At 44.5% G+C, this 27,112-nt stretch overlaps 2 protein-coding genes across 7 annotated transcripts in view; both read right to left on the bottom strand.

The window, feature by feature from the left end:
• C10H15orf39 (chromosome 10 C15orf39 homolog) overlaps positions 1–20,330 on the bottom strand; it is a 31,683-nt gene extending 11,353 nt beyond the window's left edge. For 2 of the 6 annotated variants that reach the window (XR_011559971.1, XM_070762623.1), the window contains exons 1-2: positions 19,841–20,329; positions 214–3,634 (exon numbers count right to left, since the gene is read on the bottom strand). Coding sequence is in view for 5 of the 6 variants with exons in the window: in XM_070762623.1 (XP_070618724.1) it covers positions 214–3,574 (3,361 nt within the window). In the remaining variant the exon portion in view is untranslated. Of the gene's footprint in view, positions 1–213; positions 3,635–19,328; positions 19,396–19,840 lie in introns of those variants that run through there. The other 4 variants (XM_070762621.1, XM_070762622.1, XM_070762618.1 and 1 more) reach the window with 4 other exon arrangements.
• A 4,847-nt stretch (positions 20,331–25,177) lies between these two features.
• PPCDC (phosphopantothenoylcysteine decarboxylase) overlaps positions 25,178–27,112 on the bottom strand; it is a 50,895-nt gene continuing 48,960 nt past the window's right edge. The window contains exon 7 of the mRNA XM_070762639.1: positions 25,178–25,312. The gene's annotated coding sequence lies outside the window, so the exon portion shown is untranslated. The remainder of the gene's footprint in view (positions 25,313–27,112) is intronic.

The raw sequence follows: 27,112 nt of genomic DNA, 5'->3' as shown, positions 1-27,112 counted from the left end.
GGCATCAACCCCGACCCCTATGTAAATTTCCTACCCACATCTATAGGGAAGACCAACCAAAGCTGTGTCCATGCAAGTGGGAAAGTGCAGTGACCAAAGCCCAGAAAATAACTGTACTTTTTGCAAGACAGAGGAGAGGAAAAGGAGAACAAGACAAGCATATATTCAGTTCCATTCTTAAGTTTTTAAAGAAGGCCAATTGTCTGCTCTTACCAAGTTCTTGCTTGACACACTCGTGCCAATGAAGGGTCAAGAGGTCCAGGTAAATGTCCGGCAGTTGTTTCAAAGCCAGCAGCTTCAGCATCCGAGAAGTACAGCTCTTGAGGTCCAACTCCCTAAACGCCTTCTCTTCGGACAAGGTGGTAGGACGCAGTTCCACCTTGTGGTCCTGCAAAACGTGGTCAACAGATACGCCAGGAAGGTTGGGGAACAGTTCCTCCTTCACCACGTGAATGGGGATGAAGATGGCGCCAGCTCGCATGACGTGTGGGAAAGGACACTTATTGAAGAGCATGAATCTCTCCAGTTGAGTTTGCAACTTCTGGACAAGGACCTGTACGCCCTTAAAGGCCAACCAGATCTCTTTGCCCTTGGAGAGCTTGGGGCCTTCAGAAAACTTTGGACCATTTTTGGGCTTGGTGGAACTGACCGTCTTCTCCTGCAGCTCGCCCGTGGGCTCGGCCATCTCCAGCCATTCCTTGAGCTGGTCAGGGGAGGAGGTAGACACCGCGCCAGATATTATAGTGCAGACACAGGTATGCAACACAATGAAATATTGCCTGGGCGAGTATTTCTGGTGACCAAGAGGTTTTTCAGTGGTGGGATCCGTGGGATCCAAAACCTGCATCTCCTGAAGGGCAGGTGGGCCAGGAGGGGCACTAGGAGGCAGGAACGTCGAAACATCGGGCAGCTTAGCATTCAAGCATTGGATCTGCAAAATCAGAGTTTCAGATGACATCACAGGCTGGGGGACGCTGGGCACAACCAAGGGGCTGTTGGGCTGAGTTACTTGCGCATCAGTCCCTTTGGGGAGAGACACATCCTTGATCCCAGAGGCAGCTTCCGCTGTGTGAGCTTTTAGGACTTTGAATTTCTTGAACAGAAACGCCGCGGAGCTGTGAAAATGACGGTTGCCTCTAGAATCCCCGTTGACGGGAAGCGCCAAGGCCTCTCCGTTGGCCTGGGGGACAGAGTCTTGGCTGTCGACTGCTTTCTCCTTGATTTCTTCGCCTTGGTTCTTTGGACCACCAATGTCTGGAGTCTCCGCTTTCTTGGGCAGCTGCGGAAAGTCCGATCGCTCTGCCAAGTCTTCTGTTTTAAAGCTGAGGTCCAAGACATGGTCTCCTTGAGCAAGCCTCTTGACTCTACCGTTGGAATGATCGGCAGCGGATGGTTGGCAAGACACAGGATCGGTTGGGTTCAAAAACTTGACCTTTGAGCTTTCCCAAGGGCCAGAATAATCTCCGCCCACTTGTCCTGTTGGGAGACTCTTTTTGTTAAAGTCAGCCTCTCCAACATCGGGGATTGTATTGCGAGCGGTTCCTTCTTCCCTACGCAGATCCAGTCTGGATTCTTTGGTCAATCTTTGAGAGCCCGTCCAAGGCACAAATCCGTTTTCCACGCTCTTGCTTCCGCTTTTGGGAGGCGTCTCCCCAGCCTGACAACGTTGAGTGGCATCCAGTTCCACCAAATCGGCGGAACCTTCTAAGTAGGCTTGGTACGGAGCTAAGCTGAAGACGTTGTTGATGACAGGCATAGGAGGAGAAGACGTCAAGGGACCTTCACGCCGTTCATGGAGTCCCTTCGGGCGATCCTCTGGGGACCAACGTCCATGAGGTGTAGACTGGACGTTCGGATCCTTCGGGACATTTTTGGGCAGGGCTGGTTTGGAGTAGGGGTTGTGGGAATCAACCGGTCTATCGGAAATCGTGATGCAGCCCTCCGCTTCGTTTTTGTGAGGGGTTATGCTCCTTTTCCTACATTCGTACGCTAAGGATAATTTTTTCCGTGTCTCGGAAGATTCCTCCCCTTCCTCCGTCATCTTTTCTGACGGGACAAAACCCTTCTTGCAACCGTTCTCCTCCATCTTTTCAACCCTGTTGTAACCATGGGACAGCCGGTCAACTTGATGAACGGAAGGGAAAACTTGTAGACTCAAAGAATTTGCGGTGGCTTCTCTAGTGTTACGGCTACTCTCGCACCAGTTTGGAAGGCCACCTCGGATGCGCCAAGGACTACAAGCCGGAGCAGGCTTTTCAGGCACGGCACAGGCAGAAACAGGAGTCTTGGGGGCAAAGTCCACCTTGGTTGTCACGTTCTGTACATGTTCGTGTTCCCTTGAAGAGTGAAGCTCTTCAGAAGGGGGCAACGGCGGTGGGACCACTGCCTGGTAAACGTAGCTCTCCAGATGCCTGGGGTAACAGCTGCGAGAGGTTTGCTGAAAATAGGACCCGGGGAACACCTGGCCATCTTCACGGCTTGGAGGAGACCCAAAACTTTTGCAGGCCGCCAAAGCGAAGACTGAGTTGGTTTTTTCGGCTTGCACGTAGCTCTGATGATACAACAACATCTGTTCGTGAGACGTCAGAGGATACGATCCTAGGGGGTAGCACGAAGGGGATCGTTCCTGGTATGCCAGATCCTGGCGATTCACCAACAAGCTGGAGAGAGGAGGAGGAGGAGGAAGAGATGCCGACGGTAGCCTGGACCATATGTGTTTTCTTGAATTGCTACCCGTTGGGGACTCTGCGTTGCTTTTCTGACTTACAGAGGGGTACTTGGCATCCAAGGAAGAGCCACTCTGTGTCCTCTGGCATTTCCCCAATGTCTTATGGTAAGGCACGAAGCCAGACGAGTGAACAGCGCCCTCTTTGGACCCTTGTCGGAACTGCACCACGCCATTCTCGGCCACCGAGTTTTTCTTGGCGCCCGCTGGGCTGTAACCACAACTCTCAACGCCCGTGGGCAAAACGGAGGACGGGGGAGGCCATTCCAAACGTTTCGAGTAGTTCTCCATCTGCATTTGGAAAGCCAGGGCCCTTTTGGACCCGTAGCCCGATTCCATCCCGTAAACGTGGCTTCGATAAACCGGTTTGGGGGCTGCCAAGGTGGTGCAAGCTGTAGGATTTGGGGGGAGCTGTGGGGCGGGGTATCCCTGGACCCAACCTTGCTGGATGACCCCTGTGTGACCCACGTAGCTGGTCCACCGTTCACGGGTGATATATTCATTGACCTCCTCAGAACCTGGAAGTCTTTGGTGGGCTTTCAAACCTTCCATTTCGGACCGGCAGGTAGCTTTCTCTGTCCCTGGAGAGTGGCCAGGCACACTGGCCGAACAATGGCTATAGTTCTCGGTAGCCGACCAGGGAGTTAAATTTTTCGACGTTTCGTGATACTGGAGCGGGAAAGTGAAATAGGAGCCTTTGTAACTGTAATGGTCTTCCGCGGGGAGTTCAGGCGGCCTACTCGGCTGGCACAAACCTACCGGGAGGACCTGGGTTGGGTCGACCTCCAGCCGAGGGACCTTGCTGTAACTCATGGTGCTCACGGCTTCCAGGCGCCGCTTCTCTGCCATTGGTAGATGCTTTCCGGCCAACGGGCTGGGCTAGGAAATGGAGCCGTCGCTCGGGTTGATCTGAAACGGGAGACAAGGGGGAAAAAGAATCAGTCTTCGCGCCTTCCCCAATTGAATTGTTATAAACAGTGCAGTCAGGCGGTAGGGAAAGCAAGTAGATGGCTTGGCTGCATAGCTAGAGGTACAGTGTTCCCTCGATTTCCGCGGGGGATGCGTTCCAAGACCGCCCGCGAAAGTCGAATTTCCGCGAAGTAGAGATGCGGAAGTAAATACACCATTTTTGGCTATGGACAGTATCACAAGCCTTCCCTTAACACTTTAAACCTCTAAATTACCATTTCCCATTCCCTTAACAACCATTTACTCATCATTATTACTGGTACTAACCATTGAATAAGACACTTAGTGATCCTGATATTTATAAACATAATTATTTATTAACAATAATTTTTTTTTTTGTTATTTATTTGCAAAAATTATTAGTTTGGCGATGAAATATGACGTCATTGGGTGGGAAAAACCATGGTATAGGAAAAAAACCATGAAATATTTTTTAATTAATATTTTTTGAAAAACCGTGGTATAGGCTATTCGCGAAGTTCGAACCCACGAAAATCGAGGGAACACTGTATAACAAACAGGAAGAGGGAGACTGTGATTCCACTGTATAGAGCGCTAGTGGGACCCCATTTGGAATAATACTGTGTTCAGTTCTGGAGACCTCACCTACAAAAAGAGTTTGATCAAAGAGGGGCTACAAAAATGGTGGAAGGTCTTAAGCATAAAACCAATCAGGAAACACTTCATGAACTCAATCTGTATAGTCTGGAGGACAGAAGGGAAAGGGGGGACATGATCGAAACATTTAAATATGCTGAAGGGTTAAATAAGGTTCAGGAGGGAAGTGTTTTCAATAGGAAAGTGAACCCAAGGACAAGGGGGCACAATCTGAGGTTAGTTGGGGGAAAGATCAGAAGCAACATGAAATATTATTTGACTGAAAGAGTAGTAGATGCTGAAGGAGAATGAAGGAATGAAGGAGAAACTTCGTAATGTGAGGTTAACTCATCAGTGGAACAGCTTATCTGAAATAGCATAGGTTCTCCTGCTTGAGTAGAGGGTTGGACTAGAACAGTGCTTCCCAACCTTGACTACTTGAAGATATTTGGACTTCAACTCCCAGAATTCCCCAGCCAGCGGGGAATTCTGGGAGTTGAAGTCCAGATATCTTCAAGTTGCCAAGGTTGGGAAACACTGGACTAGAAGACCTCCAAGGCCCCGTCTACTCTATTCTATACTATACCACACTACACAATACTATTCTATTCTATTAAATCCAATCCATTTTCTATTATTTTCTATTATTTTCTATATTCTACATTCTATATTCTATCAACTAATCTGATCTATTCTAATCCAATCCAATCTATATTTTATTCTATTTTCTATATTATAATTCAATCCAATCTGTTTTCTATTTTCTAATCTAATTCAATCCATATTCTATATTCCATATTCCCTAATTTTTATTATTTTTATTATTATTGTATTCAACATTATCCTAGAACATCATACATTCTTTTCCCCCCCGATTTTCTTCCTCTTTGAACTTATCACAGAACCCCTAAAAGCTACTTACAACCCATTTTTTCAATGTTACAATAGCCGCCAAACCACACATACAAGACACAACAGCGTTCTGGGCTTTTGGCCCCCGCCTCCAAACCAATTGAGGAATTTTGGATTTTTGGAATTTTGATCACACAACCAAGCTGGTAACTGCGCAAAACAGTCACTTTATTTCATGCCTCTGTTAGAAACATAGAAACATAGAAGACTGACGGCAGAAAAAGACCTCATGGTCCATCTAGTCTGCCCTTATACTATTTCCTGTATTTTATCTTACAATGGATATATGTTTATCCCAGGCATGTTTAAATTCAGTGACTGTGGATTGACCAACCACATCTGCTGGAAGTTTGTTCCAAGCATCTACTACTCTTTCAGTGAAATAATATTTTCTCATGTTGCTTTGATCTTTCCCCCAACTAACTTCAGATTGTGTCCCCTTGTTCTTGTGTTCACTTTCCTATTAAAAACACTTCCCTCCTGAACCTTATTTAACCCTTTGACATATTTAAATGTTTCGATCATGTCCCCCCTTTTCCTTCTGTCCTCCAGACTATGCAGATTGAGTTCATGAAGTCTTTCCTGATACGTTTTATGCTTAAGACCTTCCACCATTCTTGTAGCCCGTCTTTGGACCCGTTCAATTTTGTCAATATCTTTTTGTAGGCGAGGTCTCCAGAACTGAACACAGTATTCCAAATGTGGTCTCACCAGCGCTCTATATAGCGGGATCATAATCTCCCTCTTCCTGCTTGTTATACCTCTAGCTATGCAGCCAAGCATCCTACTTGCTTTTCCTGTTATCTCTGAAAGGTCATTAAATGAACTGCTGTAAATCAAGGACTGCCAGTATATGCTAAAAGGAACCATCCTTGCAGCATTCCCAAGTTTAACCAAACAATAATAATTCCGAAAATCAATAGTCTTGCCAAAGAATCAGGCCGCCACGCCCTCCCCCACCCCCAAAGCTCAGCACGCCACTTCTGGGAAAGTCTTCAAATTGCTTAGTAATTGAGATTATTTTTGGTTTCTTGGCTTCTCAGAAACTGCCAAGTCAGAAGAAATAGTGGGGGAAGTGATAAGTCTTTATTACCAAGGAGCTTCTCCCGTCGAGCCCAACAAAGTCAGGCTGGAACGCTGCAAAATATTTCCTCTCGCTCCCGTCTCAACCAAAGTTCGCCAACTTAGCCGCCCTCATTCTTTCGGGATTGGGCGGCACAGAAGTCGAATTAATAATAATGAGGAAGAGGAGGAGGAAGAGGAGGAGAAGGAGAAGAAAAAGAAGAAGAAGAGGAAGAGAAGAGGAAGAAGAGGAGGAAAAAGATGATGATGATGAAGAAGAAGAAGAAGAAGAAGAAAAAGAAGAGAAGAAGAGGAGGAAGAAGAAAAGAAGAAGAAGAAAAGAGGAAGAAGAAGAAAAGAAGAGGAGGAAGAAGAAAAGAAGAAGAAGAAAAGAGGAAGAAGAGAAGTAAGAAGAGGAAGAAGAAGAAGAAGAAAAGAAGAAGAGAAGAAGAAGAAGAAGAAGAAGAAGAAGAAGAAGAGAAGAAGAGGAAGAAGAAGAGGAGGAGGAAGAAGAAAAGAAGAGGAGGAAGAAGAAAAGAAGAAGAAAAAAAGAAGGAGAAAAGAGGAAGAAGAGAAGTAAGAAGAGGAAGAAGAAGAAGAAAAGAAGAAGAGAAGAAGAAGAGGAAGAAGAGAAGAAGAGGAAGAAGAAGAGGAGGAGGAAGAAGAAAAGAAGAAGAAGAAGAAGAAGAAGAAGAAGAAGAAGAAGAAGAACAACAACAACAACAACAACAACAACAACAACAACAACAAACAAACAACAACTTTCCAGAAAATCCTTCCTGGATTCCTATCCTGAATCTAACAGGAAGGAGGCTTTGCTACCCACGCACTTCCATAAATGAGATTTATTTCTGCTCAATGCAACAAGAGATCAATACTCAACACGTGGCTGGGTTTTTAGATGCCTCGTTCCTTCCTTCCACCTGGGGATTAAGAAACTAATGAACTACAATTCCCAAGATTCTCTCACCGCTGGCAATGCTGGTTGGGCTGCTGGAAAATGTCCTTTTGCAACATCTGGAAGGTCAGATGTTTTCACTCCCCCCGTTCCTTTTATTTTGCTCAGGGTTAAATGGCCCTTGAAGGTCACATGCTAGCTGGGGGATTCTGGGAGCTGAAGTCCACACCCCTCTTCAAGTTGCAAAAAACTGCCACAGACTATTATCAACCTATATTATTACAAACTTTGTTCTCTGATTTTGAACGGAGGTGACTCCCACCAACACTGGCAGGGCACAAACCACTCGAAATACACTGCTCAGAAAAATAAATAAAGGAAACACTCAAAAAACACATCCTAGATCTGAATGAATGAAATATTCTCACTGAATCCTTTGTTCTGTACAAAGTTGAATGTGCTGACAACAGCATGTGAAATTGATTGTCCATCAGTGTTGCTTCCTAAGTGGACAGTTTGATTTCACAGAAGTTTAATTTACTTGGAGTTATACTGAGCTGTTTTAAGTGTTCCCTTTATTTTTTTGAGCAGTGTATAACCAGAGAGTACCAGAACCAGACCTCATGGTCCGTCTAGTCTGCCCTTATACTATTTCCTGTATTTTATCTTAGGGTGGATCTATGTTTATCCCGGGCATGTTTAAATTCAGTTACTGTGGATTTACCAACCACGTCTGCTGGAAGTTTATTCCAAGCATCTACTCCTCTTTCAGTAAAATAATATTTTCTCATGTTGCTTTTGATCTTTCCCCCAACTAACTTCAGATTGTGTCCCCTTGTTCTTGTGTTCACTTTCCTATTAAAAACACTTCCCTCCTGGACCTTATTTAACCCTTTCACATATTTAAACGTTTCAATCATGTCCCCCCTTTTCCTTCTGTCCTCCAGACTATACAGATGGAGTTCATGAAGTCTTTCCTGATACGTTTTATGCTTAAGACCTTCCACCATTCTTGTAGCCCGTCTTTGGACCCGTTCAATTTTATCAATATCCTTTTGTAGATGAGGTCTCCAGAACTGAACACAGTACTTGGGCTGGTTCTCTATATTCTCTCTTAATCAGGAGCTCATCAATCTGAAAAGATGCTAACGAATTCACAAATTCTGAATTTGGCTACCCAAAACCTCCAAGGTTCCGATTTCCCAGTGTGACTGTTAGCTAATTTATGAGGATTTCATAGGTATTTTTTAAAGTACAGCATCTAATTGCCTTGAGACCTAGATTCCCTAGAGTGTTAGACACACCTAATATATTTTTAAATTGTTCTCTTGGGGAGTGTATTGTCCTCTCTCTGTTTTTTTTTTTTTTAGATTAAAATTTTTAGTCATGATCAATAGAATGGAATGCATTTGCTTATTGCAAACAAATGTTTCCTTATCTAGCGTGAAAACAGTTGTCTCCTGTAGTTAGGGTTAAACCAGATGTCTCCTTATCTGGACTTAAACCAGATGTTTTAAATAGGCCTTTTATCTTTCCCAGACATATGCTAAGTAAAAAATGGTTCTTGAGAAGAGGCAAAAAAATCTTGAACATCCAGTTCTTATCTAGAAAAGTTCTTAAGTAGAGGCGTTCTTAAGTACAGGCAACACTGTATGTACAAATCTAATAATTAAAACTAAGACTAAAATCCCATTATCTTAAAAAATGATCAATATTTCACAATCATATCCACACATAACATTTAATGGTCAGAAGTGGGGGGGTGGGGCATGTACTAGCTGCCCCATGCCTGGCAACATAGATGGGTCTTAAGGATCTTGCGAAAGGCAAGGAGGGTGGGGGCAGTTCGAATCTCTGGACCGAGCTGATTCCAGAGGGCTGGGGCCACCACAGAGAAGGCTCTTCCCCTAGGCAATACTATATAGTATCAATTGCCAAATTCTTAATCAACATTCTTAATTATTTATCTCCTTTGTTTTGGTGTACATCATTGATCTCCCAGTAAATCAAACTTCTGTGAAATCAAACTGCCCACTTAGGAAGCGACACCGATTGATAATCAATTTCACCTGCTGTTGTGCACATTCCATTTTGTGCAGAACAAAGTATTCCACGAGAATATTTCATTCATTCTGATCCTAGGATGTGTTATTTGAGCGTCCCCTTTATTATTATTTTTTGAGCAATATATAATCTCCATTGAGAATAAATACAGAGCAGGGAGAAACAAGGAAAAAGTAGAAGGAAAAGTCGTAGACAAATACAGTATTCGTCTTTATGATCTTTCATCGATCCTTAATTTAAATTTGTTGTGAAAGGTAGAAAGGAATACATTCCTGGAAGAGATTAATCTTGGCAAAGACAGACTCCCACATATGGAGATGTTGGTACCTTGTGCTCGACCACGTTGCCTCACTTTCCAGAGGCCTCTTTGCAAGGAATTTATGACTTTGACATCTTAAAGACTTCAGGAGTTGAAATGCTGACCTAGTAGCCAAAGATCCTGGGGAAAATAGAAACTCAAACTGTGTGGGTGGCTCGGGACCCTTGCTATACGAATCCTTCCCCGCTTAATTTCATTTGCAGGTAGTCCTCGAATTAACGACCCAATTGGGATCAGAATTCCCAAGGCAGTTCTGCTAAGTGAGTCATGTCTGATATTACAGTGGCACCTCTACATAAAAATGCCTTTACTTACGAACTTTTCTAGATAAGAACCAGGCGTTCAAGATTTGTTTGCCTCTTCTCAAGAACCATTTTCCACTTACAAACCTGAGCCTCTGAAACTGTAACCGGAAAAGGCAGGGAGAAGCCTCCGTGGGGCCTCTCTAGGAATCTCCTGGGAGGAAACAGGGCCGGAAAAGGCAGGGAGAAGCCTCCATGGGGCCTCTCTAGGAATCTCCTGGGAGGAAACAGGGCCGGAAAAGGCAGGGAGAAGCCTCCATGGAGCCTCTCTAGGAATCTCCTGGGAGGAAACAGGGCCGGAAAAGGTGGGGAGAAGCCTCTGTGGGGCCTCTGTAAGAATATCCTGGGAGGAAACAGGGCCAGAAATGGGAGGAAGAAGCCTCCATGGGTCCTCTCTAGGAATTTCCTGGGAGGAAACAGGGCCAGAAAAGGCAGGGAGAAGCCTCCATGGGTCCTCTCTAGGAATCTCCTGGGAGGAAACAGGGCTGGAAAAGGAGGGGAGAAGCCTCCGTGGGGCCTCTCTAGGAATCTCCTGGGAAGAAACAGGGCCTCCAACCTCCCTGTGGTTTCCCCAATTGCACACATTAATTGCTTTTACATTGATTCCTTTGGGAGAAATTGCTTCTTCTCACAAACTTTGTTGAAGAACCTGATCACGGAACGAATTAAGTGCGTAAGCAGAGGTACCACTGTACTAACCTTTTTTTGCCATGGTCCTTAAACTAATCACCGCCGTTATGTGAATCAGGTATCACGAGGCAAATCTGCTTTGCCCCGTTGACTTTGCTTGTCAGAAGCCAGCTGGAAAGGTTTCAAATGAAAAAATCACTTGCAATCGTCATAAATCCATACCTGATGAAAAATTGCCTAAATTGTGTATCAATTTTTGACCGGGGAGATTATTGCTGTCGGTCATAAGTGCAAGGATTGGTTATAATTTCTACTACGGCTTGACTTCCTGGCTCCAATCCTCCCCCGCAGGGAGGCGGAACCAATGAAGATGTTCCGCCCCAGGCGCCTGATGGACCCAGAGGGCTTTCAGACGGCGCTTGGGGTTATTCCAGAGGCACTCGTCCACAGTTCGGCGGAGTCTCTCGCGGAGGCCTGGAACAGGGCTGCAGCGGGGGCTCTTGACCGGATTGCGCCTTTGCGACCTCTCCATGGCGCTAGACCCCGTAGAGCCCCATGGTTCAACGAGGAGCTCCGGGAGTTGAAACGCCAAAAGAGACGTCTAGAGAAGCGATGGAGGAAGAGTAGGTCTGAATCCGATCGAACACTTGTAAGAGCTTTTATTAAGACTTACAAAGTGGCGCTCAAGGCGGCAAGATGCGCGTACCATGCCGCCTTGATTGCATCAGCGGAATCCCGCCCGGCCGCTCTGTTTAGGGTGACCCGCTCCCTTCTCAACCAGGGGGGAGTTGGGGAGCCCTTACAGAGTAGTGCCGAGGATTTTAACACGTTTTTCGCTGATAAAGTCGCTCGGATCCGGGCCGATCTCGACTCCAATTGTGTAACAGAGTCGACTGACAACGAGTCAGTCGAGGTGACTGGGGCACGTACTTGTCCACCTGTCTGGGAAGAGTTTGATCTGGTGACACCTGATGAAGTGGACAAGGCCATCGGAGCTGTGAGTTCCGCCACCTGTTTACTGGATCCGTGTCCCTCCTGGTTGGTTTCGGCCAGCAGGGAGGTGACACGGAGCTGGGCCCAGGAGATTACCAACGCTTCCTTGGGGAGGGGAGTTTTTCCATCACTCTATAAAGAAGCGCTTGTGCGCCCCCTCCTCAAGAAGCCCTCTCTGGACCCAGCCGTACTTAACAACTATCGTCCAGTCTCCAACCTTCCCTTTATGGGGAAGGTTGTCGAGAAGGTGGTGGCACTCCAGCTCCAGCGGTCCTTGGAAGAAGCCGATTATCTAGGTCCCCGGCAGTCGGGTTTCAGGGCCGGTTACAGCACGGAAACCGCTTTGGTCGCGTTGATGGATGATCTCTGGCGGGCCCGGGACAGGGGTTTATCCTCTGTCCTGGTGCTCCTTGACCTCTCAGCGGCTTTCGATACCATCGACCATGGTATCCTTCTGCACCGGCTGGAGGGGTTGGGAGTGGGAGGCACTGTCCTTCAGTGGTTCTCCTCCTACCTCTCTGGCCGGTCGCAGTCGGTGTTAGTGGGGGGCCAGAGGTCGACTCCTAGGTTTCTCCCTTGTGGGGTGCCTCAGGGGTCGGTCCTCTCCCCCCTGCTATTCAACATCTACATGAAACCGCTGGGCGAGATCATCCAAGGACATGGGGTGAGGTATCATCAATATGCGGATGATACCCAGCTTTACATCTCCACCCCATGCCCAGTCAACGAAGCGGTGGAAGTGATGTGCCGGTGCCTGGAGGCTGTTGGGGCCTGGATGGGTGTCAACAGACTCAAGCTCAACCCGGATAAGACGGAGTGGCTGTGGGTTCTGCCTCCCAAGGACAATCCCATCTGTCCGTCCATCACCCTGGGGGGGGAATTATTGACCCCCTCAGAGAGGGTCCGCAACTTGGGCGTCCTCCTCGATCCACAGCTCACATTAGAACAACATCTTTCAGCTGTGGCGAGGGGGGCGTTTGCCCAGGTTCGCCTGGTGCACCAGTTGCGGCCCTATCTGGACCGGGACTCATTGCTCACAGTCACTCATGCCCTCATCACCTCGAGATTCGACTACTGTAATGCTCTCTACATGGGGCTACCTTTGAAAAGTGTTCGGAAACTTCAGATCGTGCAAAATGCAGCTGCGAGAGCAGTCATGGGCCTACCTAGGTATGCCCATGTTTCACCATCACTCCGCAGTCTGCATTGGTTGCCGATCAATTTCCGGTCACAATTCAAAGTGTTGGTTATGACCTTTAAAGCCCTTCATGGCATCGGACCAGAATATCTCCGAGACCGCCTCCTGCCGCACGAATCCCAGCGACCGATTAGGTCCCACAGAGTGGGCCTTCTCCGGGTCCCGTCAACTAAACAATGTCGGTTGGCGGGCCCCAGGGGAAGAGCCTTCTCTGTGGCGGCCCCGGCCCTCTGGAACCAACTCCCCCCGGAGATTAGAACTGCCCCTACTCTTCCTGCCTTCCGTAAACTCCTTAAAACCCACCTTTGCCGTCAGGCATGGGGGAACTGAAACATCTCCCCCGGGCACGTTTAATTTATGCATGGTATGTCTGTGTGTGTGACTGTTAGCATATGGGGTTTTTTAAATATTTAAATATTTTAAATCTGTCTGATTGCTTATGATTTGTTTTTTACATGTTGTGAGCCGCCCCGAGTCTTCGGAGAGGGGCGGCATACAAATCTAAGTAATAAATAAATAATAAATAAATAAATCACTTTTTTTTTCAATGCCGTTCTAAATTTGAATGGTCACAAAACAAAGGAGGACTATCTGCAATTAAAAAAGGGATTATTCTTTATTTTCTCTCCCTTTTGCCTCATTCAACAGGAAACGAGGCCTGGATATTGCATAAAACATGCAGACGGTTGCAGATAAAACTCACTTTAGAATGTATAATATACTGCTCAAAAAAATAAAGAGAACACTGAAACAACACAACATAACTCCAAGTAAATCAAACTTCTTGTGAAATCAAACTGTCCACTTAGGAAGCAACACTGATGGACAATCAATTTCACTTGCTGTTGTGCACATTCAACTTTGTACAGAACGAAGTATTTAGAGGGGGTCCGCAACTTGGGCGTCCTCCTCGATCCACAGCTCACATTAGAGAACCATCTTTCAGCTGTGGCAAGGGGGGCATTTGCCCAGGTTCGCCTGGTGCAACAGTTGCGGCCCTATTTGGACCGGGAGTCACTGCTCACAGTCACTCATGCCCTCATCACCTTGAGGCTCGACTACTGTAACGCTCTCTACATGGGGCTACCTTTGAAAAGTGTTCGGAAACTTCAGATCGTGCAGAATGCAGCTGCGAGAGCAATCATGGGCTTCCCTAGGTATGCCCATGTTACACCAACACTCCGCAGTCTGCATTGGTTGCCGATCAGTTTCCGGTCACAATTCAAAGTGTTGGTTATGACCTATAAAGCCCTTCATGGCACCGGGCCAGATTATCTCAGGGACCGCCTTCTGCCGCACGAATCCCAGTGACCAGTTAGGTCCCACAGAGTTGGCCTTCTCTGGGTCCCGTCAACTAAACAAGGTCGGTTGGCGGGGCCCAGGGGAAGAGCCTTCTCTGTGGCGGGCCCGACCCTCTGGAACCAACTCCCCCCAGAGATCAGAATTGCCCCCACCCTCCTCGCCTTTAGTAAGCTCCTCAAAACCCACCTCTGCCGCCAGGCATGGGGGAACTAAGATAATCTTTCCCATAGGCTTCTGGAATTTAGGCATGGTATGTTTGTATGTATGATTGGTTTTATAACAAGGGTTTTTAGATATTTTAGTATTGGATTTTTACATTCTGTTTTTGTCACTGTTGTTAGCCGCCCCGAGTCCACGGAGAGGGGCGGCATACAAATCCAGTCAATCAATCAATCAACAAACAAACAAACAAACACAATATAACTCCAAGTAAATCAAACTTCTTGTGAAATCAAACTGTCCACTTAGGAAGCAAAACTGATGGACAGTCAATTTCACCTGCTGTTGTGCACATTCAACTTTGTACAGAACAAAGTATTCAATGAGAATATTTCATCCATTCAGATCCAGAATGTGTTAAAATTTGAGTGTTCCCTTTATTTTTTTGAGCAGTACTATATAATTCCCTGAAACTGAATTTAAAGAAATGTTTCTTCCACATATATTGCTGCATGGGGGGTGTTTTTTGGACAGGTTTTCTAGCAGATTTTAAATGCACTGCGTATATGCATTGTGCATGGCTGGTATTATATAAAAATCACAGAGCCGCACCAGAGTAATAAATAACCAAAGAAAGAGCAAAGGGCAAATATGTTAACTTTTGCCATCTCTTCCCAACTTAAATAGGGGCACTACAAAATGCCAACATGGCCTTAAAGGGGACATCCAAAAAGTTTTATTTTCCCCCTCTCCCCAGAGTGTAAGTCCTAGCCTACTGAAGCCAGGGAGGTCTACTCATGACAAAATACACCCAAGAGAACACGGATCCATGTCCCAGATGCATTAAAAAGAAAAAAGCCGAAACAATCTGAACAACTGGGATTTGAAATGAGACAAGAAACCTATAAAGAATCAAGGGATGATTGGCTGACCTCACATACAAAACCATATGGATAAAATTGAACGGGTCCAAAGACGGGCTACAAAAATGGTGGAAGGTCTTAAGTATAAAACGTATCAGGAAAGACTTCATGAACTCGATCTATATAGTCTGGAGGACAGGAGGGAAAGGGGGGACATGATCGAAACATTTAAATATGTTAAAGGGTTAAATAAGGTCCAGGAGGGAAGTGTTTTCAATAGGAAAGTGAACACAAGAACAAGGGGACACAATCTGAAGTTAGTTGGGGGAAAGATCAAAAGCAACATGAGAAAATATTATTTGACCGAAAGAGTAGTAGTAGATGCTTGGAACAAACTTCCAGCAGACGTGGAACTGAATGTAAACATGCCTGGGATAAACATAGATCCATCCTAAGATAAAATACAGGAAATAGTATAAGGGCAGACTAGATGAACCAGGAGGTCTTTTTCGGCTGTCAATCTTCTATGTTTCTATGTTTATTCTTGATTTTTTATAGCAGGCATTATTATTATTATTATTGTTGTTGTTGTTGTTGTTGTTGTTTTGTTGTTGTTGTCATTATAGTTGTTTGTTGTTGTTGTTGTTTTGTTGTTTTGTTGTTGTTGTTGTTATTATTATTATTATTAATTATTATCATTATTATTATTTGGATTTGTATCTCCGAGGACTCGGGGCGGCTCACAACATATGAAAGAAAACATGACAATACACCTAGGTCCAATTACTATAATTTAAAAAGCCAAAAGTTCTAATATTATTAAAAATATTCATTACCATTCACTCTATCCAAACCCTGGCAACTTTTAAGACTTGGTGGACTTCAATTCCCAGAATTCCACCAGGTTGGGGAAATTCTGGGAGTTGAAGTCCACCAAGTCTTAAAGTTGCCACGTAGCCCCCCTTGCTTAACAGGATTGGGCTTTTCAGAGCAACTGCAACCAATCAGTGCCAAAGATGGTCAGCCTGCTATCCAATCAGCACTCGCTCGCTCACAGCAGCGGCATTTCCTACAATTTCCACACACAAGCACCCAGCGCAACCTCCACGCACACACACACACACATCACCTTTTGTGTACCCAAGCTCTATAGTTACCGCAAACATTGCTTAGCTACTGCTCACATCTCTACAGGGGAAAATGTCTCCTTTTAAGAGCACAGCAGGCCACAAGTCCCCGGAGACCTAAACACGCACTCACGCGTGTACAAATAAACACACCCCACCTATAAATCTCTAATAATTCATAAAACAATGGATTGGTCTGAAATGACCAGGCTTACTAATGAATTGCAAAACAAACCAGGAAGAGATTTTTTTTTTAACCGTATGGGAAAACTTTTACAATTGGTTAGAAATTAGAAAACCAGTTAAATAAACAAGGAACAATTGTTAAAATGCGATCAACACATGTAATGAAAATATAGTGCTCAAAAAAATAAAATAAAGGGAACACTCCAAGAACCCAGCCCAGATCAGAATGAATGAAATATTCTCCTGGAATACTTTGTTCTGTTACAAAGTTGAATGTGCACAACAGTGGGTGAAGTTGATGGTCAATCAGTGTTGCTTCCTAAGTGGACAGTTTGACTTCACAGAAGTTTGATTCACTTGGAGTTATATTGTGTTGTTTAAGTGTTCCCTTTATTTATTTATTTTGTATAGAGCAGTGCAGTAAATAACATAGAGGTAGGGTAGAGAAATATGGGTGTGTGTGTGTAAAACTAGAAGTAATATCAAAAAGATCAAAAGCAACATGAGAAAATATTATTTGACTGAAAGAGTAGTAGATCCTTGGAACAAACTTCCAGCAGACGTGGTTGGTCAATCCACAGTCACTGAATTGAAACATGCCTGGGATAAACATAGATCCATCCTAAGATAAAATACAAAAAGTAGTATAAGGGCAGACTAGATGGACCATGAGGTCTTTTTCTGCCGTCAGTCTTCTATGTTTCTATATTGTGAAGTGTAAATATATCTGGAAATGAAATACAGTGTTCCCTCGATTTTCGCGGGTTCGAACTTCACAGAAAGTCTATACCACGGTTTTTCAAAAATATTAATTAAAACATACTTCGCAGTTTTTTTCCCTATACCACGGTTTTTCCCACCCAATGACGTCATATGACATCGCCAAATTTTCGTCTGCCTTTAATAAATATTTTTTTAATAAACTTTAATAAATAAACATAGTGAGTAATAATCTAAATGGTTAAGGGAATGGGAAATTGCAATTTAGGGGTTTAAAGTGTTAAGGGAAGGCTTGTGATACTGTTCATAGCCAAAAATAGTGTATTTACTTCCGCATCTCTACTTCGCGGAAATTCGACTTTCGCGGGCGGTCTCGGAACGCATCCCCCACGAAAATTGAGGGAACACTGTAGTTGCAAAAGTGGACAGCATTTACTTTATCTGTTTGTATTTCATGTATTTTTGTACATCTTGTTTATACGTGGTTTGTTTATAACTAAAAAACCTCAATCCAGATTAAAAGCAAATATCTCTCTCTCAAACACACACACAATCTCTAAATGAGTCAAGGCCGCTTTTTGTAGCCTTCCAACCCATCTCAGGGGACATATAAAAAAGAAATAGAACACAAGTGAGAAAAGGGGCCTTGGAGGTCTTCTAGTCTAACCTATACCACCCCAGACAAGTCTAAAGTCTCTTCTTAAAAATCTCAAACTCCTTTCAACAGTTCTTAAAAATTGCAAACTCGTTTCAACAGAGCAAAACCCCAGCGGGGAGATTTCAAAACCACTCGTTTAAATAATGTTGTCCTCGCAGGCAGGAGAAAAAACCAAACTCTTGTCCACCGAGGTTAGCTAAGGCAGCAAAATCCAGCCGCAATAAATGCAGAGAGACTACCCCTGAGGATGGAGGCTCCACCAGGAGTCCGAAAAAGCTCAGAAGACAAAACCTCTGTGCCCTGCTGACCCAGATTGAATATTCGTCTCCTTTTGTAAAAAAAATAATAATAATAAATGCAGAAGGTAAAATCCGCTTGGATTTAAAAAGGCAGCCCTGGTTTTTTATGTTGGTTGCTTCATAGAAACATAGAAGACTGACGGCAGAAAAAGACCTCATGGTCCATCTGGTCTGCCCTTATACTATTTCCTGTATTTTATCTTACAATGGATCTATGTTTATCCCAGGCATGTTTAAATTCAGTTACTGTGGATTTACCAATCACGTCTGCTGGGAGTTTGTTCCAAGGATCTACTACTCTTTCAGTGAAATAATATTTTCTCACGTTGCTTTTGATCTTTCCCCCAACTAACTTCAGATTGTGTCCCCTTGTTCTTGTGTTGTTGTTGTTTTGTTGTTGTTGTTGAAAAAACACAAGCAAAACCCTGACTTTTAACAGGGCATCCAGAAGTGCTTTGCAAACCAGGAGCTTGGCATCCAAATTTGAGCACATTTGGGGAAGTAAATGTTTTCTTCTTACTCTGTCACCACCACCACCCTCCCACTATCTAGGCAGCTCTTTCGGAAAGGATCCTGGTTTAAAGCCAGCTAGTAGCCCCCAAAGTGGAGGAGAAAGTGGGGCAGTTGGAAAACATGGGTTTTTTGGGGGGTGTCCATCCCACCCATCCACCACCACCACAAAAAATAACTTCCAGTCCTTTGCCTTCCAAAAATTCCACCCTTCCTAGACTAAACAGGATTATTTTTGGTCTTTTTAAAAAAATATATACTGTATGTTTATCTTGGTGTTAGCCACCACCCAAACAGCCCCCCCCCCTTCTCTGCAGAAAGAACAACACCTGGATACTGTCGGTTACCTTTCTCTCCCTCTCCTCCTCCTCCTCCTCCTCCTTCTCCCCCCCTCCCCAGCAAAAATGATGCAACCACAAAGCTTATCCAACCGCATCTCTTTCGACACAGGCCCGGTGCGGATCAAACCTCCTGTTCCCACCGACAAGGGCAGGGGAGCATGGGAACCGAAGTCCAACCGAGCTAGAGGATGTCCCACTTTGGAGGGAAAGGGAGGGAGAAGAAGGGCTGCTCCTCCCTCTCCTTCTTTGCAAATCTACCGGAGAGGAGACCCCGCGGAATTCCAAACTCGGGGACCCCCCCCCCCCCCGCCGCCGCCGCCTTTTTCGGGAGTTTGGAAGAAACTTTTTTTTCTTTTCAAATAAAACAGCCGCAGCAAATCAGAAGCGCAATTGATCCATTGAGGATCCTAAATCGCGTAACGATCCGGAGCTTTCCAATGGTCGGGATGTGGGGAGGGGCGGTCCTCCCCTCCCCCCTTCACACTCACACACACCTCCGAAAAGCCCGCGAGTCCGACTTCCGTGTAAACACGCCTCTGGCTTTTTTTTTTTCCTCCCTGGCCGTCACGTGCGAAGCGGAGGCAGCCTTCCAGGCGCGCTCCGGATCGGGCCCAGCACCCCATCCGGTGGGAACAGCCTGGCTGCGAACGATGGAGAGTGTAGTCCTCCTCCTCTCTCTTTCCCCTCCCTCCCTCCTTCCTTCGCGTAACGATCCCTCTCTCTCCCTCCCTTTCTCTTTCCCTCCTTCCCTTTTTCCTTCCTTCTTTTCCCTCTCTTCCTCCCCTTCTTCCCTCCCCCTCCCTCTTTTCCCCCCTTCCTTCTTTTTCCTTCCCTCCCTTTCTTTCTCTCTCTCTCCCTTTCTCTCCCTTCCCCCCTTCTCTCCCTTCTTCCCTCCCTCCCTCCTTCTCCCCCCTTCCTTCTTTTTCTCCCTCCCTCTTCCTCCCTTCTTCTCTCTCTCTCCTTCCCTCTTTCCATCCCTCTCTCCCTCCCTTTCTCTTCTTCTCACCTCCGGCTCCCGCAGCCCTCGCCGCCGCCGCATCTTCTTTCCCAGACGGAGCCTCTTCGCCGGGGCGGAGAGTTTGCAAAGGTGGCGCGCCGGTTTGGGGAGGGTCCGGAGCGCTCTCTCCTTCCTTCCTTCCTTCTTTCCTTCCTTCCTTTTTTCTTTCTTTCCTTCTTTCTTTACTTTCTTCTTTCTTTCTTTCCTTCCTTCCTTCCTTCCCAAGTCCGGACTCCGTCTGCTCCACGACCCGGCGTCCGCTCCGCTCTCCACCGCGACGCCCCGCGCTTTGCTTAGCCCCTGCGCCCGGCGAGTCCCGCCAGCTCGATCCGGAGCGGCGAGGGCGGCGTGGGGGCTCCTCCTTCGCCTGCTCGCAATCGCCAGGGCGGGAGGGGGAGAGGAGGAGCCGGACGGGGCCCGGGGAACGCCCAGCCAATGGCAACCGGGAGGCCGAGGAGCCGCCAGAAGTTTTTCCCTGCGCGTCGGGGCGGGAAAGCCTCGCCAGCCCTCCCTCCTCCTCCTCCTGGCCCTCCCTCCTTTGCACAACAGCCTTGGCAGGTCAGCCTGCCCCCTTCCTCCTCCACCCCCTCCTCCACCCCTTTGCAATGCCGGCGGGTTGCTGCTACTACAGATTTATTTGATTGAGTGATTGATTGATTTTGTCCAATACACAATGAGGGTTTTAGTGGGCACAACAACACAAGAGCACACAACAGATTTAAACTTAATATTAACCGCTCCAAACTTGACTATAAAAAATTTGACTTCAGTAACCGAGTTGTCCAAGCGTGGAACTCATTACCAGACTCCATAGTGTCATCTCCAAACCCCCAACACTTTACTCTTAGATTATCTACTGTTGACCTATCCAGATTCATAAGAGGTCAGTAAGGGGCGACTACAAGTGCACTAGAGTGCCTTCCGTCCCCTGTCCTATTGCTCTCCTATATCTCCTATTCCTAAACCCTCATTGTGTATTGGACAAAATAAAAATTATACAATAATAATAATAATAATAATAATAATAATAATAATAATAATAATAATAAATAAAATACATAATGAAGGTTATAGAAGATATACTCATAGTAAAATATATCCAAGAAATGTCGGGAATTGACTTCAGGATTCAGTTCTAGTAGGGTGGGATCACCATTGGAAGATCCGAAAGAATCAGGTTAGGCATAGATCATCATGGATCATTATAACATTTACATTTATATACTGCTTCATAGTGCTTTTTAGGTGCCTCTCTAAGTGGTTTACAGAATCAGCCCATTGCCCCCAACCCTCTGGGTCCTCATTTGACCCACCTCTGAAGGAAGGCTCAGTCAACCTTGAGCCGGTGGTGAGGTTTGAACTTGCTGAACTACAGCTAGCAGTTAGCTGAAGAAGCCTGCACCATCCCAGCTCCAAATCCATGAGGTAGCTAGGGGTGAAAGGCCACCTAATGGCCCATGATCAATGGTCAGTCAGGTAGATAAATAAGGATGGGGAATTTGTGTGTCTACAATCCATGGACAACATCCAAGCTTAGCATTCCATAAACTATAGCGTGTATCGCAACACCCATCAATTTCTCTCTTGGAGGAATGGGATGGAACCAGGCTTCATGTTGCCTCAATCACTAGGCATATCTGCCATGGGTACAAGTAGCCAGGTAGGTCCACTGCTGGTCCCAAACTTCAGGCAGTGACCAGATTCAATCCCTGTTTATTTATTTTTATTCCCATCTGAATGAGATCCATTTCAATTGGACCAAAAGACAAAGGAACCTTCAGCCAAGTAAAAGATCCACCAATTTTGGGGCCTCTATAGGTTAAAAAGCCTTAAATCATGAGAGATGGGTCAAACAGAAATGCAGGAGGTGAAATATCAACGCCGTCATAGCTTTTAAAGTTGCCATTTTGCACAATCCTGGGCTATTCTAGCCCCAAATGATAGCTGTTTTATCCAATGCACACCCACTTGTCTTGACAAGTATATATTTTCCTTTATGTACACTGAGAGAATCTGCACCAAAGACAAATTTATCTATTTATCTCTTTATCTATCTATCTCTTTATCTATCTATCTATCTATCTATCTATCTATCTATCTATCTATCTATCTATCTATTAGATTTGTATGCCGCCCCTCTCCGCAGACTCGGGGCGGCTCACAGCAATAATAAACAATATATAACAAATCTAATAATTTAAAAGAAACACTAAAAGCCCCATTATTAAAAGCAAACATACACACAAGCATACCATACGTAACTGTATAGGCCTGGGGGAGATGTTTCAATTCCCCCATGCCTGACGGCAAAGGTGGGTTTTAAGGAGTTTACGAAAGGCGAGGAGGGTGGGGGCAGTTCTAATCTCTGGGGGGGAGCTGATTCCAGAGGGTCGGGGCCGCCACAGAGAAGGCTCTTCCCCTGGGTCCCGCCAAACGACATTGTTTAGTTGACGGGACCCGGAGAAGGCCGACTCTGTGGGACAAATTGTGTGTCCAATCCTTGTGTGTCCAATCATACTTGGCCAATAAAGAATTCTTTTATCTTCTCTTCTCTTCTATTCTTGGAGGTCTTCTAGCCCAGTGTTTTTCAACCAGTGTGCCGTGGCACACTAGTGTTCCGCGAGACATCGTCAGGTGTGCCGCGAAAAAGGAAGCTCAGGTTCCAGTCTCGCAACTTTTTGCTGAGAGAGAGAGAGAGAGTGAGAGAGAGAAAGAGAGAAAGAAAGCAAGAGAGAGAGAGAGAGAAAGAGATAGAAAAAGAGTGTGAGAGAGAGAAAGCAAGAGAGAGAAAGAAAAGTGAGAGAGAGAAAGCAAGTGTCAGAGAGAAAGAAAGAGAGAAAGAAAAAGAAAGAGAGAAAGAGAAAGAAAGAGAGAGAGATAAATGAGCAAAAAGGAGACGAAAAAAAGAGAAATAAGAAAATGATTGAGACAGAGAATGAGAGGCAAGAGAGAGAAACAAAAGAGACAGAGAAGTGACTCTTGATTTAAAGCATATGATAAAAAGCACCCAAAGAATAAGAGTAAAAAAAAAACCAGCCCTCACCTGTTTTTGGAAATGGTTCAAGAGTGTGTATATACACACACACACACACACACAAGGGTGGGGAGGAGACAGGGATGGAAAAAGAGAGGAAAGTGTCTTAGGGTGTCATTTTGATTGATGGTGTGCCCCAGGATTTTAAAATGTAAAAAATGTGCCGCAGCTCAAAAAAGGTTGAAAATCACTGTTCTAGCCCAACCCCCTGCTTAGGCAGGAAACCCTACACTACTTCAGACCGATGGTTATCCAACAGCTTCTTGAAAACTTCCAGTGTTGGGGCACTCACAACTTCTGGTGGCAAGCTGTTCCACTGATCAACCATTCTGACTGTCAGGAAATTTCTCCTTAGTTCTAAGTTGCTCAGGGGAAACAAACTTTGAGACCTGTTTGCTTTATTTTATTTTATTTTTTTTAAAGATTTTTATTTAGTTTTTTTGACAAACCAACACACAGACATTTAACATTTACATTTCCCTATATACATAAAACACATTGATTTTTTTACAATTCCATTTACTGTACATAATAGTCTTTTACTGCTAGTTTCTCTTTTCTCTCTCGATCCAGTTGTACAATTTTTCCCATACTCTGTAGTAGTTTTTATTTTGTTGTTTTTGCATTTCGTAAGTTGATTTGCTCAATTTAGCGCAGTCTAATATATTTTTAATTACCATCTCTTCATTTGGCGTCTTTTCTTGCTTCCAGATTTGCGCAAATGCCAATCTTGCTGCAGTTAATGTATGGATTATTAGATAATAATTTTCTTTACTGGGTTGTCCTCTAATTATTCCTAGCAAATACATTTCAGGTTTCCACTCTAATTTATAACCTAATATTTCTTCCATCCAGATCTGAATTGGGTTCCAAAATTTCCTTGCTTCTTCTGTTTGCTTTATTTTAAAAGGTTACAGAGTATAAAATGTTCCCTTCCTTGTAAGTCCTACTTATTGCTTGGGATTTAATTTTGAGTTGATAGGTCCATGATGGCTCTGCTAAGGCAGGTTTGTTGATTTAGCCGAAATCTAAACAGAAACAATTAGCTGATGTATCAAACAGAGGCAAGACAAATTCAGCAATGGGCACACAAAGAGGTTTATCGTATTTTTATTTCCCTTTGCATGAAAGCGTTGAGAGAGACAGAGACTTTATTCATAGTTGCCTGGTGTATAAATTTTAATTTAGGAAATGATTTGCAGCGTTGCTTGATCTCTGGATTGGGCTGTGAAGTTTTCCCGTGAAACATTTACAGTATTTGCATACATCACCAGGCCAAAATAGAATTGCCGGGTGTGTTGTGCAATTTGTGGTGTTGTGCAAATCCAACTCCCAGGGTTCATTTAACCGTACTAGAAATAGAGTAGAGTAGAATAGAATAGAATTTTTATTTTTTTATTTTTTTTATTTTTTTATATTTTTTTATTTTTTTATTTTTTTATTTATCTATTGGATTTGTATGCCGCCCCTCTCCGCAGACTCGGAATAGAATATAATAGAATTCTTTATTGGCCAAGTGTGATTGGACACACAAGGAGTTTGTCTTTGGTGCAGATGCTCTCAGTGTAGAATAGAATAGAATAGAATTCTTTATTGGCCAAGTGTGATTGGACACACAAGGAATTTGCCTTTGGTGCAGATGCTCTCAGTGTACATAAAAGAAAAGACGCGTTTTTCAAGAATCATGAACACTTACAAACACTTAATGATTGTCACAGGGGTCAAATAAGCAATGAAGAAACAATCGATATTAATAAAAATCTTAAAGATACAAGCAACAAGTTACAGTCATACAGTCCTAAGTGGGAAGAAATGGGTGATAGGAATGATGAGAAAAAACTAGTAGAAATAGAAGTGCAGACTTAGTAAAACGTTTGACAGTGTTGAGATGGAATTATTTGTTTAGCAGAGTGATGGCGTTTGGGGAAAAAACTGTTCTTGGGTCTAGTTGTCTCGGTGTGCAGTTGCTCTGTAGTGACGTTTGGAGGGTAGGAGTTGAAACAGTTTATGTCCAGGATGCGAGGGGGCAGTAAATATTTTCACAGCCCTCTTTTTGACTCGTGCAGTCTACAGGTCCTCGATGGAAAGCAGGTTGGCAGCCATTGTTTTTTCTGCAGTTCTGATTCTCCTCTGAAGTCTGTGTCGGTCCTGTTGGGTTGCAGAACCGAAGCAGACAGTTCTGATTCTCCTCTGAATATCCTCTTGTTGTCAGTCGGTTACTTGCTGGGCAAAGAGAGCTCTTATATTACACACCATCGGCTGACATGTTATTACCCGTTCCGCTGCTTCGCTACACCTCATGTTTCCTTCGCTTCTCTCTTGCCAACCTTTGCCAACAAGGGAGACCTGGAGCATGATGCAAGACCCTCCTGGCTTTTGACAAGGTGCCAATTCAGAGCAGAAAGCTTCCTCTAACAAGATCCTCAGGGAAAAAAGCCTTTCAAACCCTGTAGAAGAAAGCAAGCCGGAGTAGCTCGTTGCTAGATATGTGGTCCAGCCTTGGCTGGACTTACAGCTTCCACGGTGCTTCTTTAGCCAACACTTGGGTTGAGGGGGCACGGTCACCCAGAAGGCTAGGCGTGAGAATCTTGTACGTCCAAACAACACGTAAACAGACCTAACAGAATAACATGGTTGGAAGGGACCTTGGAGGTCTTCTAGTCCCACCCCCGCCTGGAGATTAAAATCTATGAAGAATGGTTGCACAAATTGGGTATGGCTAAGGTCTCCAAGGTCCCTTCGGACTCGTGTTATTCTGTTCTGCTCTGTTCTTCCCAGATAAAGGGGAAATGATAAGAGAAATGACACTTTCCTCAGTAGTTTTCTGGATTTCATCAGCCCTCTTGCTCACCCACCCTTATATCATCTGTCTTTCTATCTATCTATCTGCAGGTATCTATTGGTCTATCTGTCTGTCTGTCTATCTAGAAACATAGAAACATAGAAGTCTGACAGCAGAAAAAGACCTCATGGTCCATCTAGTCTGCCCTTATACTATTTTCTGTATTTTATCTTAAGATTGATTTATCTACCTACCTACCTATCTATCTATCCATCCATCCATCCATCCAATATCTACTATCTGTCTACATACCTATCTCCTACCTATCTACTATCTATCTATCTATCTATCTATCTATCTATCTATCTATCATCTATCTATCTATCTATCTAACTATCTATCTAACTAACTAACTATCTATATCTCTCATCTCTCTCATCTATCTCTCATCTGCATATCCATCTAACATCTATTATCCATCATCTCTCTCTCTCTCTCTCTCTCATCTATCCTCTATATATCCATCTATCTATAATCTATCTACCATCTATCTATCATGTATCTATCATCCATCCATCATCTATATCTCTATTATCTCTCAATCTCTCATCTACATCTATCAATATTTATCATCTATCATCTCTCTCTCTCTCACACACACACACACACACACATCAATCATCTATCTCTCATCTACCTATCATCCATCCATCCATCCACCTACCTACCTACCTACCTACCTACCTAACATCTCTCTCTCCTCCCTCCCTCCCTCTCCCCCTCTCATCTACCCATCTCTCATCTAATTTATTTATGGCTTATTCTGTCACTGAAGCGGCTTTTAAGAATATGCATCCAACTGGGGAAACAACTGTAGGGGTTTTGCAATCTCTCTTGTGTGGGGTCATTCAAGATCCATAAGTTTTTCCTTGTGGTTTACTGTGTTTCTGTTTGCAACACTCTATTCAACTTCATTTTAGGCAACTTTGTAGAAAGGATGGGATGGTGACGATTGCGGTAAACAGTCAGTGATGCGTCACTCTTTCTGAAGTTATCATTTTATGGCGCCTAGAACCCAACCACTTCAAAAGGTCAGATTTCATTCAGAGGGGCTTGTCCTCTTCATAAGAAAAGAGCTATGGTGATGAAAATGCAGGATCCATTAAAAGGGAGGGGTAGAGGATGGGGGAGGGAAGAACATCTTGAATTAAAGTCTCCAAAGATTATGCAGTGACCTCAGTTTACATAACAAAAGATGTCAAAGGGCTTAAAATCTTTCTTCAATCTTAATTCCCTTCTTTTATTTACACAATTGCTGACTTCCATCTAAATTGTTCAACCTGTATGCCAGCTTTCCAGTCTTCTAATTGTTCCTGTTCCGGTACTTAAAAGGGGAAAGCCATACTGTTGGGTTTGGATGGAATTAATTGCATAAATGGCCTGCAAGAATTATAAACCTGGATTC

The sequence above is a fragment of the Erythrolamprus reginae genome, chromosome 10 (genome assembly GCF_031021105.1).
Source record: "Erythrolamprus reginae isolate rEryReg1 chromosome 10, rEryReg1.hap1, whole genome shotgun sequence".
Classification (NCBI taxonomy): Eukaryota; Metazoa; Chordata; class Lepidosauria; order Squamata; family Dipsadidae; genus Erythrolamprus; species Erythrolamprus reginae.
Note: the sequence above shows the minus strand (reverse complement) of the source record. Positions and strands in the feature narration are given on the sequence as shown.